This window comes from Sus scrofa, chromosome 4 (assembly GCF_000003025.6).
Source record: "Sus scrofa isolate TJ Tabasco breed Duroc chromosome 4, Sscrofa11.1, whole genome shotgun sequence".
Taxonomy (NCBI): Eukaryota; Metazoa; Chordata; class Mammalia; order Artiodactyla; family Suidae; genus Sus; species Sus scrofa.
This window is the reverse complement of record NC_010446.5, coordinates 96,442,999-96,456,204: the sequence shown is the minus strand read 5'-3', so window position 1 is coordinate 96,456,204 and position 13,206 is coordinate 96,442,999. Positions and strand designations below refer to the sequence as shown.

The 13,206-nt window shown below is 48.5% G+C and overlaps 1 protein-coding gene across 1 annotated transcript; it reads right to left on the bottom strand.

Moving 5' to 3' along the window:
• Window positions 9,444–11,317, bottom strand: LOC110260467. Its single transcript, XM_021090795.1, has 2 exons — window positions 11,088–11,317; window positions 9,444–10,013 (listed from the first exon to the last, which is right to left on the bottom strand). Exons 1-2 carry the CDS (start codon window positions 11,219–11,221, stop codon window positions 9,617–9,619), a joined length of 531 nt encoding a protein of 176 aa, XP_020946454.1. The 5' UTR covers window positions 11,222–11,317; the 3' UTR covers window positions 9,444–9,616.

Sequence of the window (13,206 nt, the reverse complement as noted above, 5' to 3'; positions counted from 1 at the left end):
TTGCAACAGAAAAAAAGGGTGGGGGAAAAATGTACACATGTAAGGATAACTTGATCCCCTTGTGTACAGTGGGGAAAAAAATAAATTATAAAAAAATCATACTATCCTCTAAATAAAAAAAAAGATTCCTCAAGGGTTTCTATAGTAAAATAAAAAATATCAGGTACATCCAGTACATTTTCTTATTCTCAGGGAAGCCAGTGGACACTTCCTAGACATTAGAACAGTTTGGTTTCAGGTCTAGAAAGGCCTGGGTGAGGTAAAGTGTGTTGGATGAGTTCAGGAAACGGGTCATCCCTAGCTGACTGTTTGCTATGTACCGAGTCATTTCAGTTTTTGAGGACTTAGTTTTCCCACCTGTGAACAAAAGCCTCAAGATCTTCCCTTCCCCACCTCCCCATTCTACTGGGTATGTGTTTAGGAACCCTAAGAAGTTACTTTGGTGGATTAGACCCATGTATTTTGTTCCTCCTCCTACATTAGTGGCAGGCACAGTCAAGGAATCTCTTGTGAAGAGGGAAGCACTTTCCCATGTTTTTCTGTTTTCATTTCAACTTGAAGCCCAGATAAATATTGACTTATCTTTAATCTTCATTGGCTTTCAAAAAATTGTAAAAGTGAGACAGACAGTACTTTATTAAATTCTAGTAATACGCAATGTATGCAACAAAATGAAAAAAGCCCTGTTGGCTCCATTGCTATTTCCTAGAGTTGCATTGTCAACCAAGTATGGCGAGTCCTTTCAGATCGTTTTTCATACAAATATTTATATACATAGCCTCAATTTTTTTTAAGACTAAAGTGTGTAAGAGTTAATACATTACTCTTTTTACTTAGCATTGTATCATGGCCATCTTTCCATGTGAAGTAAATTTTGTCATAGGAAAATTTGGACTTCTCCTGAAACATAGAAAATCCTTTATTATAAATGAAAACACTTTAAAAACCACATTGGATTCAAACCTACAGAGTTAAAGTGTCACCATTAGGCCATTCTTCTACTTTTCTCTACTCTTTGGCTTCCTTCTCTGGAAAATACTTCCACACATGTTTAAGGAAAATTATGGACTCTTTTAAACGTCATATAGAACAGGGTTAAACACTGTGTTTAAACCAACTAGTGGAGATGTAAATAGGGCCAAGGAGCTGCCTCAAGCCTTAGCCCAAAGTCAATGCTGTACCTGCCATCTGCCCACTCAGGCAAGACTTTGCCTAATGCGTCTTAACCACAAGAAGGGAATTTGATTTTGATTTATATGTGTTAAATCTATTCTTAGCTTGCAAGAAAACCTCCTGATGTCAGAAACACAGAATGGCTTTGGTATTTATGCTGTGCCAGTAAGTAGGAAGTTCTAGGGTATTTCTAATGTATTCTTTTGACATGAAATACAGAATTAACTGCCAGAGTGAAACCAAGACTCCCAGACTGACTCTTCTCCTTCTGTCCCTGGTGATGGATGCTGCTCCACTGTCACTTGTCTTTTTATTTGTCAAACGTCAAGAGCAAGCCAAGGGAGCCTGATGAGACGTGTGTCTGAGAAGAAAATGTGTGGAAATTAACAGTGCCACTTCTAAGTCCTTGTTGAAAGGAGCTGAACTAAAATATCTCTAAACGTGTACACGTCATTATCAAATATGAGTCCTTGTTTTGAAAAGAATAGGACCTGGATTATGAACATTTTTTTGAATGTAATTAAACAGGATGGATTAAAGTGTATTAAAAAATCAATGCCAAAGAACTGTCTTTGTCAGCTTCCTTGTATTGTCTTAATACTGGAGGTGAATACATGAATCAACGTGGTGAATCCTAAAGAAATGAAAGCTTTTTTTCATTGGGATGGAGAATGATTTCTTGTCTCTAATCCACCAATAACAATGATATTCTAAAAAAAAAAGTACAAAGAAAACACTTCAGCTGCTTCAGTTTCCCCTGAGGACTGGAGCTAGAACTGAGAGATGTAGAAGGGGAAACTGCCACTTTTCGTTCCAACACCTTTGTACTGTTTGATTTGATTTTAGCCAGGAGATGTTTTGTTTCCATTGTTGGAAGTTTGATTGAAGCATAGTTGATTTACAATGTAGTGATCACTTCTGCTGTACAGTAAGGTGATTCAGTTGTACATGCGCACACATCCCTTCTCCTTGAGGTTCCTTTCCCACATCGATTGTCACAGCATATGGGAACGATGTTAGCAGGTCCCTGTTGGCCAATCATTCCCTATACCTCAGTGAGCATATGCCCATCCCAAACCCCCAGGCCATCCCTCCGCCCTCCCCTGTGCCCCTGGGTAACAATAAGTTTGCCCTCAAAGTCTGTGAGTCGGTTTCTCTTCGGCAGCTGAGCTCCCTTGTGTCCTTTCTTAAGATCCACATATAAGTGATGCCATATGACGGTTGTCGTTCCCTGTCTGACTAACCATGGATCTTGGGAAGCACAAATACACACAAGCATCTTTGCACGGAGCTAACCCATCCACCCATACCAGTGGCCTCCTCTCCCCTCTCACCTACCCTAGAGCTTTGCTCTCTTGTTGGCCACCGACGTTTTCTGGTTACTCCTCTCCCTCCTGCTCTAAGAGGTAGCTCTTGGGTCTGAGATCCTATGTGGTTTCAGTCCAGTATCTCTCATCCCTCCATCCCATACGTGTCGAGGACTTATCCACACTTGCCACTCCTCCTCGGTGCCACATCTCTTTTATGCTTCATCCCGCGGCAAGCCGGCTTCAGACCCACCATTCCACCAAAGGCTCTCCTGCTAAAGTGTATCACAGCTTTCTGTCAGATCAATCGGGTCCTCTGTTTTCATCTTTTGAGACGTCTTCCCTGTACGTTGACACATTAATCATCCCATCTTCCTTTAAACTTTCTACTTGGAGGTTCCCATGGCAGCCATTGGTTCCACCACCCCTGCACCAGGTCTGTCTTCTTTTTGGTCTGAACTTCTATACACCAGGTGGGGCTCCCTGGGCACTGGGCACTGGACATTCCCCTATCTGTCCGTCATAATCCAATGACTCCTGAGGTTTCAGCCATCACAAATCAAAGGATGACTCACAGTCTGCATTTGCCTCCCAGAACTCACTTTGGACTTAAATATCCCCTTGCCACGGGACGTCTCTATTCAAATATCCTCCAAGGGTCCAAAAACTGATCATCGTCCTACACATTATTCGAACCTCCAGTATTATCTATCTTGACATTAGAATAACACAGGAACTGAAGTTCTCCTGATGTTTTGGTCCCTCCACTACATGCTACTTACCCAAGCAAACACCCACTCATGCCAGCTAGAGGGCCTAAATGTTTCTGGAATCCATTTCAGCCCATCCACGCAAACTACCATGGCCCTAATTCAGGGCCTCCCCAACACTTGCTCAGTTATTACCACACCTTCCTAACTTCTCTCTCTCCCCAAGTCTTCTTTCTGTCAAATGCACCTTCTGCATTGCCGGTCAGACAAACCCACTGAAAACTAAATCACGACTATGTCACATGCGTACTTAAAATATTTTAACCTTCAAGGATCAATCCCACGTCCAAGACACTGCCCTTCCTTCCCCTCCTGCCTCATTCCTTATGACTCCGTGCCTTGAACTAGGGGCTCTTGCCATAGCTAAGGTCTCAGGATTTGTCTTACACATCGCCCTTACCTCTCCTCAGTGCATTTGGTCATTAATTGGGCCTGGCTTATGTCTACACGACTCTCAACAAAGCCATCACTTCAGTGAAAAGCCCGGCCCCAGGGACAGGGGTGGCCCCTGGGAGTCTCCAGAGACATTCGGAGCTTTGCTTCTCATATCATCCGCAGCGCCTGCCCTGTCCACTCACCTGCTTCGCCCTAAGGCCTGCAGGCTTGGAACAGGGGGCCTGCATCTCCCCTCTCCACCTTTGGGACACAGGCCCAAGACATGCACCACCTTAGGTGCTGAATGAATATTGGTGGAATAAAGAAATAATGTTAAGTTCCTAAATTGTCTAATCGTACATGAGCTTCACAGCCATCTTGTGAGTTCGGGGAAGAAGAAACTTTTCTGACCTCGGCCCTAGGAACTGGAAAAAACTCACATGTAATAAGCACTGCTGTCTCTGTCCTCCTCCTTCCCACACACCACCCCTCACTGCCCACTGCTCCCTCGATCCTTCTGTGTTATTGAAGTGGATACAGAGGGGACCTAAAGGAAAGCCAGAAGCACCAGGTATCGCCCGACATGTTTCCACAATATTTTCTTAGCCTCTTTGCTTCTATTCTTTATGATGAACACTCCTTCTTGTCCTGCCTTACTTTACCCCATATTCCTGTTTGAAAAACAGTCACAGGGCTGGTAAATGACTTAAGCTTAAGAACAAAGACCTGAAGGCATCAGTTATTCATGTGGTCAGCTGAATGAGGACCTAATGCATTGGTCTAGGCATGCCGGACCCGTGCAAGTAGGCATGCCCACTCTTTGCACAGCAGGATATGTCCTCTACAGAATAAGAGGAAGATGAGCCTCATGGCCCCAAAGGGTTTATGAGGGGTCATTAGAAGGATATGCATTGGCAAGAAGAACCGAAGTACAAAACTAGACACGCCAGGGTGATGCAGACCAGCACATGGTCTGCAGAAGATCAACGGTGATTCTCTAGAATGCTATGCACAGGTAGCTGGAGCCAAGCTTCCTCAATGCAAATGATTGTTCAATGCCAAAAGGTCAGAATAAAAGCTTAATCACCTACCAGCCATGGGACTTTTAAAATAATTTTTAAAGAAAACCTATATCCTGCCCCTACAACCCCTTCCTCACGTGACATAATCCTCAAGACCACAGTAAAAGCAGTGTGGTATCTTGAGGCAACGCTCTTGGTCCCTGAGACCTTGAGTTTCCCGGTTCCCACTTTTCATTAGGAGGAATATCTCTGTGTCTTGTTTTACGGTAACTTTTACCTTAATTTTAAGAGCACCCGTTCGGCAACCCTCACATTCTCAGCTGGTCTCAGCAAGAAGGAGAAAGTTTTATGACCTCTGCTCTAGAAACTCGAAACAAATCTCATGTAACTAAACACTGCTTTCTCTTCCCACACACCACCCCTCACTGCCCGCTGCCCACTCGATCCTTCTGTGTTATTGACATGCATACAGAGGGGACCTCAAGGAAAACCCGAAGCACCAGGTGGATGAACTCCAGGAAGGACAGGACATCATTTGCAGAAGAAAACTGGTGAACGGGCCATGGGACAGGATGGTCAAGAGACACAAAACGAGCAAACACTGAGTCATTCTGAAGAGCTGAAAGGGGCGACTGAGGGACAAAGAGAGGAGAGACTGAGAGATGCAGAGAGGAGGGTAGAGGACAGGAGAGGAAGGAGGAAGAGGGGAGGGGAGGGAGGGAGAAGGTGAAAGAGAAGTTAAAGGCCACTGCCCTGCAGAGATGAATACACATTTGAGGATATGAAAGCATGTTAAAGTCTCTTGCTGCAGTGTAATTCCAGTTTGCTCTTTTTAACGAAGTGTCAACTATTGAAGTTGCAATGGTGTTTATTTTTTTAACAACTTCAGATTAGTATTTCTTTGAATGCAACCTGTGCTGAAGCCAGAACCAGAAAGTTCAGCTTCCTTCCAAGTATATGTTATGAAGATGTGTTCAGCTCTTTAGAACCTAAGGTGCAAGTTTCTTCCACCTCTTGAATTAGGTAACTACCCCAGGACTCAGCCAGGCACCTGAGCCTGCCAGTAGCTAGGCTGCTAGACTTGCAGAGCAAAGAGTGGGACTCACTCTAAACACTGTTGAATCTACACCACTTGTGAATGGGTTTAGCAATCAGGTGGACAGATGTTGTAAAGGCTCCTCAGAATTCAGAAATCCTGTATCCTCAGGGAAAAGGCAGGCTTTGCATAGCTTCACATCCAAGGCAGCATGGGGAGTCTCCTTGTGGCTAAGGATTAAGGCGTCCTCACAGCGGCAGCCTGGGACACTGCTCTGGTTCTGATGGAGAGTTAATGTCTGGACAGGGAACTTCTATATGCCTTGGGTGCAGCCAAAACGAAAAAAGAAAAAGAAAAACCAGAAAGAAAGGAAAAGGGAGCATTGGTCCCAGTGTGAAGTGACATTTCTAAAGCAACAGCGTCTAAAAACTCCCTCGTGAAATTCGAGGCTAGGAAACTGCATCTGACCCAGTGTCCACAGATCTCCACAATCCCAAGGAAAGAATGTCCTCTGTTGAATGGAGGGAGGACCTGCCTAGAGAAATCCAAACGCTGCCCTCCTGCTGCCGCTGAACCAGGCACTCTGGAGCCTCCGTGGCTGGTACAGGGCCCCCCATGAACCAGTGGGATCCTGTGCCAGAGTCAAGGCAGGAGCCGGAGGCCTGGGTAGGTCAGCCCAAGGAATAGTGCAGTCCCAGGACCCTGGACTCAGGGTTGCGGTGTTCACATGGCTGGCGAGCAGCCGTAGGTACCAATACCAAAGCAAAGGGAAAATGCGGAGGAGGGTTCCAGCCTCCTTTTGAACCCTCCAGTGAAGCCCTCAAATCCCCTGAACTTGGCACTCGGGCCTCAGCCCAGCCTGTTCTCCTCCCCTGGTCCCGCTGTCTGGTCTCCTCCTTCTAGGCACCTTCCATGTACTGAACTGGGGTCTCTGTCCTGCTGAGGGCCCAGAGCTCCAAATCCCATTTCCACATTCAGTTCACATCTCCACTTCGGAGTTTCCGTTGTGCTGCCCAGGAAACAAATGCGACTAGGAACCATGAGGTTGTGGGTTTGATCCCTGGCCTCGTTCAGTGGGTTAAGGATCGGGTGTAGGCACGCCGCTGTAGCTCCAATTCGACCCCTAGCCTGGGAACCTCCTTGTGACGCGGGTGCGGACCTAAAACAAACAGACAAACCATCCAACAATATCCTTCAACAACAACTAAACAATAAGTTCTTGTGATGAAAAAAAATAAAAGATGTTGTGTGAGAGTGCCTGGGAAATGTGCTTTGAGAGGGAAATCGATCCTCTAGCTGATGGATAAAAATCGTTCAGTCCTGTTGATGTGTCTTCGTGAATGCATGGAAAACCTTGTTTGGAGATTGGAAACAACATTCTCATTTTAAAGACGTTTCTTCAGCTTCAGGCGGAGGTTTCATGGCCCCACAGTTCCACCAGTAACAATCTCACCCTGGGGTGCATCTCACTCAGAAAAATCTCTCTCTCTCTCTCTCTCTCTCTTTTTTAAACTGAGTTTAGGTTGACATATACTCATCCTTTTGAAAATTATTACTATCATTTATTTACAATATTCGGTCAATTTCTACTGGATGGCAGAGGGACCCAGTTATACAAATATACATAGATATACATTCTTTTTCTCATGTTTGGTTCCATCATGTCCCATCACAAGTGGTTAGATTTAGGACGCTGCGCTGTACCGCGGGATCTCTGCTCATCCACACCAAATAAAAGAGTTTGCATCTACTAACCCCCCAAATCCCAGTCCCTCTCCATCTCTCCCCCTCCCAGAAATGGCTTCCTTGGTCTACCTTGAAGTCTAGCAGAACCTCTGTCCCTAGAGCTGCACAGAGTCACAGCTCTGCTCTCCCGCTGAGGCTCAGTGGTCTGGACGCTGCAGCAAATACTCTTACCCCCCACGGCTCCCCTTTCCCAGGCCAGCATCTCCAGGACCTCACGTGACAACCTTAATAGCTCCTTCCCTGTCTGACCTCCCTCGTTCCGCCTGCTCACTCGGTAGGTTGATGAGACAGGGCCAGAGAACCAGTCCTAACCTGTGTCCAGACAGAGCCTTTCCACCGACAGCCTCGGGGAGAACTGGCTTTGTGTTCCACCTCATGCATGGAGCTGCCTGCGGGGTTGTTTCACTTCTGGTTCTGATGTAGGAAAATGGAAAACTCCGAGTCAGTGATGGTGAGGAAGGTATTGGGCGTTTATCTGCCACCACCCCAGCCTCTCCGGGTATTTCACCTCGGCACCTGGGCTTTAGCTGTTTACCTGAGAAGAAGCCGTCCATGCCAATCTTCTTTCTCCAGTCGTGTTGGTGGTCGTTGATGGCCATGGTGATGATGCTAGTCCTGGGGAAGGGTCCCTGATGGCAGCAGCAACAAGGGAGGACCGACCCTCCTCTTCTTGGATACCTAAGCCCTGACTCGGCGTCTTTCCAGGGCACAAAACGGCTCCCCTGAGGAGCAAGAACTGCCCAACAGTGACATCACCCGTTTGCCATCTTCCTCCTCACAGGCTCCTGCTCACGGGGCTGAAGACCCCCAAGCACAGACATGTCACTTCATCCTTCACCCCCATATCAGCCCACAGCACCATGATCTGAAAGCACAAAGGTGGACTTTGAAGCCGATACAAGGACCGTCCTACTCACAACTCCCCTGGGACACGGACGCCACCCACACAAACACAAGGCCTCCCTGGATGCTCTCAGCACCGGAAGTCCAGGCCTGCTGGCCTCCACCCTGAGAGCAGGGAGGGAACGAAAACAAAACATCCACTTGAGGAGTTCCCGTTGTGGGTCAGAGGCTTAAGAACTGGACCTTGTCTCTGTGAGGACATGGGGTCATCAATCGATCCCTGGCCTCACTCAGTGGCTTAAGGATCCTGTGTGGCCGTGGCTGTGGCCTAAGCCTCAGCTGCAGCTCCAAGTCCACCTTGAGCCCAAGAACTTCCATGTTTCACAGCTGCTCAACCCCACCCACAGCCCACACCCCATCTCTCTTCTCTCTGCTCTAACTTTGCTCTGGCCTTGCCCTTGCCATCTCCTCTCCCTGGAAGCATGAACCCCAGGACACACACGGCTCAGTCTTCTGTTCATTCAACTGGGTGCCCACAACGCCTCGTTGGAAGATCTTTTCAAAACAATGGTCTCTAACATACACCCAAGCATAACTCTTATTTGTCTTACACGTGTCTGTGTGTGGGTCTGTGTGTGTGTATGCGTGTGTAATCCCCTCAAGAATGTAGGCTCCCTGAGGACAAGGACCTTGGCCCCATCATCATTCTTCGAACACCTAACCACTTGCCTGGCACCTGATACATAATTAGGAAACTCTTGGGAATACATTAATTTCTATGAGCCTGCTGAGTTGAATACATTCTTTCCACCTGTGGGAGCGCCAGTGGTTCAATCGGTTACGCACGGCAATCATACATTCTTTCCAGACTTTACAGATAAGGAAACTGAGGCTGAGAGAAGTTCCTTCTTCTCAGGGGCCTACAAGGTAGAAAGAGGCAGAAACCCGTTGGAAACCAATGACAAAAAAGAAGGATTGGATGTAAAAAATCCAAAAGAACATATTTCAGACCCAACTGAAGACAGCTTGGAGAAGCCTCATGCTAATGATTTAGTAGGAAGGAAAAGGACCCCTCAAAAGAGTTTGTTGTCCTTGGCAGAAGAGTGGAGAGCAATACATGCAAACAAACAAAACAAACAAAAAAGAACAAAAGGAAGAATTGAGAGCTTGACCATGAAACATGTCCTTTATTGGAGAACTGAAAAAGAGACACACTGAAGCGCTCAGAGGCTGGAGGTCACAACCCAGATCACAGGCAGGCAGATGGCAGAGCTCCATCCGGCGATGACGCTGCTGCTCTTCCAACAACATCCTATGAGCCTGGGGAACCAAGCCTTTTCTCCGTCAGCTGTGAATCCAGGAGGGAGGTTGAGAAGGATGCAGTCTATCACCATGGCCAAAGGGAGGACGAGGGAGCCCTGGGACCAAGAGGAGCCTGGATCCCGTTGTTGCATGGTCCTGAGGAAGTCTGCTGCTCTTACAGGCACTTGGGTGGACACTTCTGCTGGCAGGGTGGGCACGGTGGGCACGGTGGGCAGGGTGGGCACGGTGGGCAGGGTGGGCATTTCTGCTGGCATACTGGAATTGGGCACACCACAGGTGGGCAAGGAGGTGGACATGGCTCAGGGCACTTAGGGGGTGGACATGGCTCAGGGCACTTGGGTATGCACACAGGAGGTGGCTGGCAGGGCTGCTTGCACTGCTGCTGCTGGTAAGACATCGTTCCTGGGACTCACGGAACCTGAAGTACAGTGAGACAACATTGGTCACCACAAAGACAGTCCTGTCCATAGAGCAGTCAGCTCGACCATCAACACTTGGTTTTTCTTTTTTTAGGACTCAATGGATTCATTCATTTCTCGGTGTACAGTGATCACCACAATCCAATGGGCCACCAACACTTTGGTCTCCAAGGACTCTCTTGGATTCCTACTACAGCCTTTAGGATTTTGTGTGGAGTTCCCGTCGTGGCGCAGTGGTTAACGAATCCGACTAGGAACCATGAGGTTGCGGGTTCGGTCCCTGCCTTGCTCAGTGGGTTAACGATCCGGCATTGCCATGAGCTGTGGTGTAGGTTGCAGACGCGGCTCGGATCCCACATTGCTGTGGCTCTGGCGTAGGCCGGTGGCTACAGCTCCGATTCAACCCCTAGCCTGGAACCTCCATATGCCGCGGAGCAGCCCAAGAAATAGCAACAATAACAACAACAACAACAACAAAAAAGACAAAAGGATTTTGTGGCCCATCTTCACCCTTTCTTTTGAGCACCTCTCACCCTCAGGCCTCAGGCCTTTCTGCTTCATCTCACATTCAACCACTTCCTAAGGCTAAAATCACCCACAGGGGGGTAGTGTGAATACAGATTTTACCTGGAGAGGAAGAACTCGCTTATTGAAAGGGTCACCAGTCTCAAAACACATCTCTGCCCAGAGCTCCCATGAGGCCCTGCTTGCTGGGCTAACCGACCCGACTGTGGGGCTGAGCTTTTGAGGAGAAATGCAAAGGCCCAATCCCACCGCTCACTGGGATGGAGCCGTGAGAGGGAGGCTGTGGGAACGAATGGGGGAGGGGGTGCTCCAGCACAGCACCTCATCTCTGTTTCTCTCCTTCAGGGTAAGGTGGTGCCTTGGACTCCATCGCTCTCCTCCCATTCCACATCACCTCCCAAACACCAGCGAAACCGTACCCCCCTCCCAACCTCATTGTATTCTTTCCCCCAGAAAGAGTATTGAGGGGTGAAAATAAAGTCCCTTCTACTCTCAGGTGAAATCCCACCACCCAAGGACCAAGAAAGACCTCTAAGACCTGTACTCACCAGAGGCTCCAAAGAAGGTCTAGGACTGGTGTCTGGAAGAGAGTAGGGCTGGGACGACGGTCACTCCTTTTATAAGGCCAGGCAGCCCTGCACGGCGCAGGGGGAGCAGCCCAGGACGGGCACGATGACCTCATTTCCCAACCAAAACGCCATCCACACGCAATCTCATAAATGACTTGCCACACTCATGCCGGTATCACAACACTTCCTGGTCCACGATCTTCCTCACCCCTCCCCAGGAACTGCAGAGTGTTTGACCCGAGACCGTGTCGCATATTCCCCATGCCAGTGTCATGTGCCAGTTAGGAAAGAGGAGAAATTCCTTGACAGTGGGGCTGTTCTCCCACTGGGTCAGAGATGGTGCCTCTCCCACTGCCCAGCTTCCCAAGCCTCTAGTACGTAAACCTCACTACTCCATTCAGCTTCACCTGCCCAGCTTCCAGCTTTGTGTCTCTCAATAGCAGAGACCAGGTTTTGCTAACCCCCCATCTCTTAATGTTCACCCAGTTTTCCTTCACTGGTAGAACAGCGAGGAAGGAGGAGGCACAGGCTGGAGCAATGAGCTTACAGGCAGTTTATTGACAAACTGAATGGTCAGGGACTCTGAGCAAGCAAGACGCAGACTCACTCCCTCCGCGCCCCCCCCCACCCCCCCGGCCAAGTGAGTGCTTGGTTTTTCATACACAAGGGTTTTTTTGGTTGAGCCCTTTTTGGTTGAGCCCTGTCGTCTGTGGCCTTGGGGATCTTTGTCTTCGGGAACTCCTTCGTTGCATGCGCCTGTTCATTTAGAAGGCGACTGCGAGTCTGGATTCAGCTGGGTTATGCTGAGTTTTTGTCCGTTTAGGCCTTGTTTCATTTTCCACCAAAGATTTAAAACTAACTTCCCCTTTGCCCAGGTCCTACAGGTCTCCAGGCATTTCTTGACAATTCAATGACTCACAAAGAGCCACAACAACTTACCTAGATTTCCCAGTTTCTGACAGTCCCCTGTTGGGTGGGTCCCCACATGGCTCCCTACATGGGACGGCAAAGGACAGCACCATCCCTCTGTTTTCTGGGCCATAAGATCACAGGCTGGGGCAGCCCCACCCCCACCCCACAGCTTCACATTTGCAGATATGATAGATAAACATGCGAACAACACCGTATCCTACATTTACAGGATTCAGAGACTACTCCTCGTGTTACACATTCTGACCCTAAAAACTTTTGAAAGGAAAAGACATGTGAATGCTAAAGGGCACAAACCCTAAGGAGTTCCTGCTGTGGTGCAGTGGGTTAAGCATTCTACTGCAGGGGCTACGGAGGTGCAGGTTCCACCCCCCAGGCCAGCACAGTTGGTTAAAGCATCGGGAGTTGCCACAGCCATGGCACAGGTCAAAGCCGTGGCCCACATCCAACCCCTGGCCCAGGAAGTTCCTTATGCCCTCAGGTGCGGCCATTAAAAAATAACAACGAAGGAGAAAAACCAATAGGAAGGACAAATAACTCACTGTAATAACTCATCGATAATGTCACCGATGCCCAAAACTGTGATAAAGAGGACACTGTGTAGAGAAGGGCTCCCTAGCTAAGACCCTGGCCCTCTCCCCCTCTTTCTCCTGGCTGACATCACTGCTAATTCGAAGGAGTCAGTCTGAAAGCACCTTCAGGGTCCACACCTTCTTACTGGTGAGCAGGGCCCTCCCGCTGCCTGAGGGAAGAGTCCCCTCCTGATGCTCTTTCCTGGAGGAATGCTGGGCAGCCTCTGCAGTGGTTCTCTCTTGCCTGGGTTGCTGTGGCACAGAAAAGAACAATCAGTGGCCTCACCTCGGGGCTTGAAGAGGGAGGAATTTCTTTAGCTTGAGCCTGTTCCCCATCTCTTTCTCGGCCTCTCAGACGGCCAATCTGAGGCCAGCCATTCCGGCCCAGCACTCTGGGATGCAACAGAAATGACCCAGATCACCATTAGGAGAGTGTCATCCTTCAGGGATGCCAGAAGGCACAGCGATGCTCTTGGGATGACGGGTCAGGTGCTTTCCCGACCTCTTCTTTTCCTGTTAAAGCCCTGGGAGCTAAAGGTGGTGCCTGCCGGGGTGAGGGAGCCATCCAAGGGTCACGTGATTTGGATCAGTCCTAC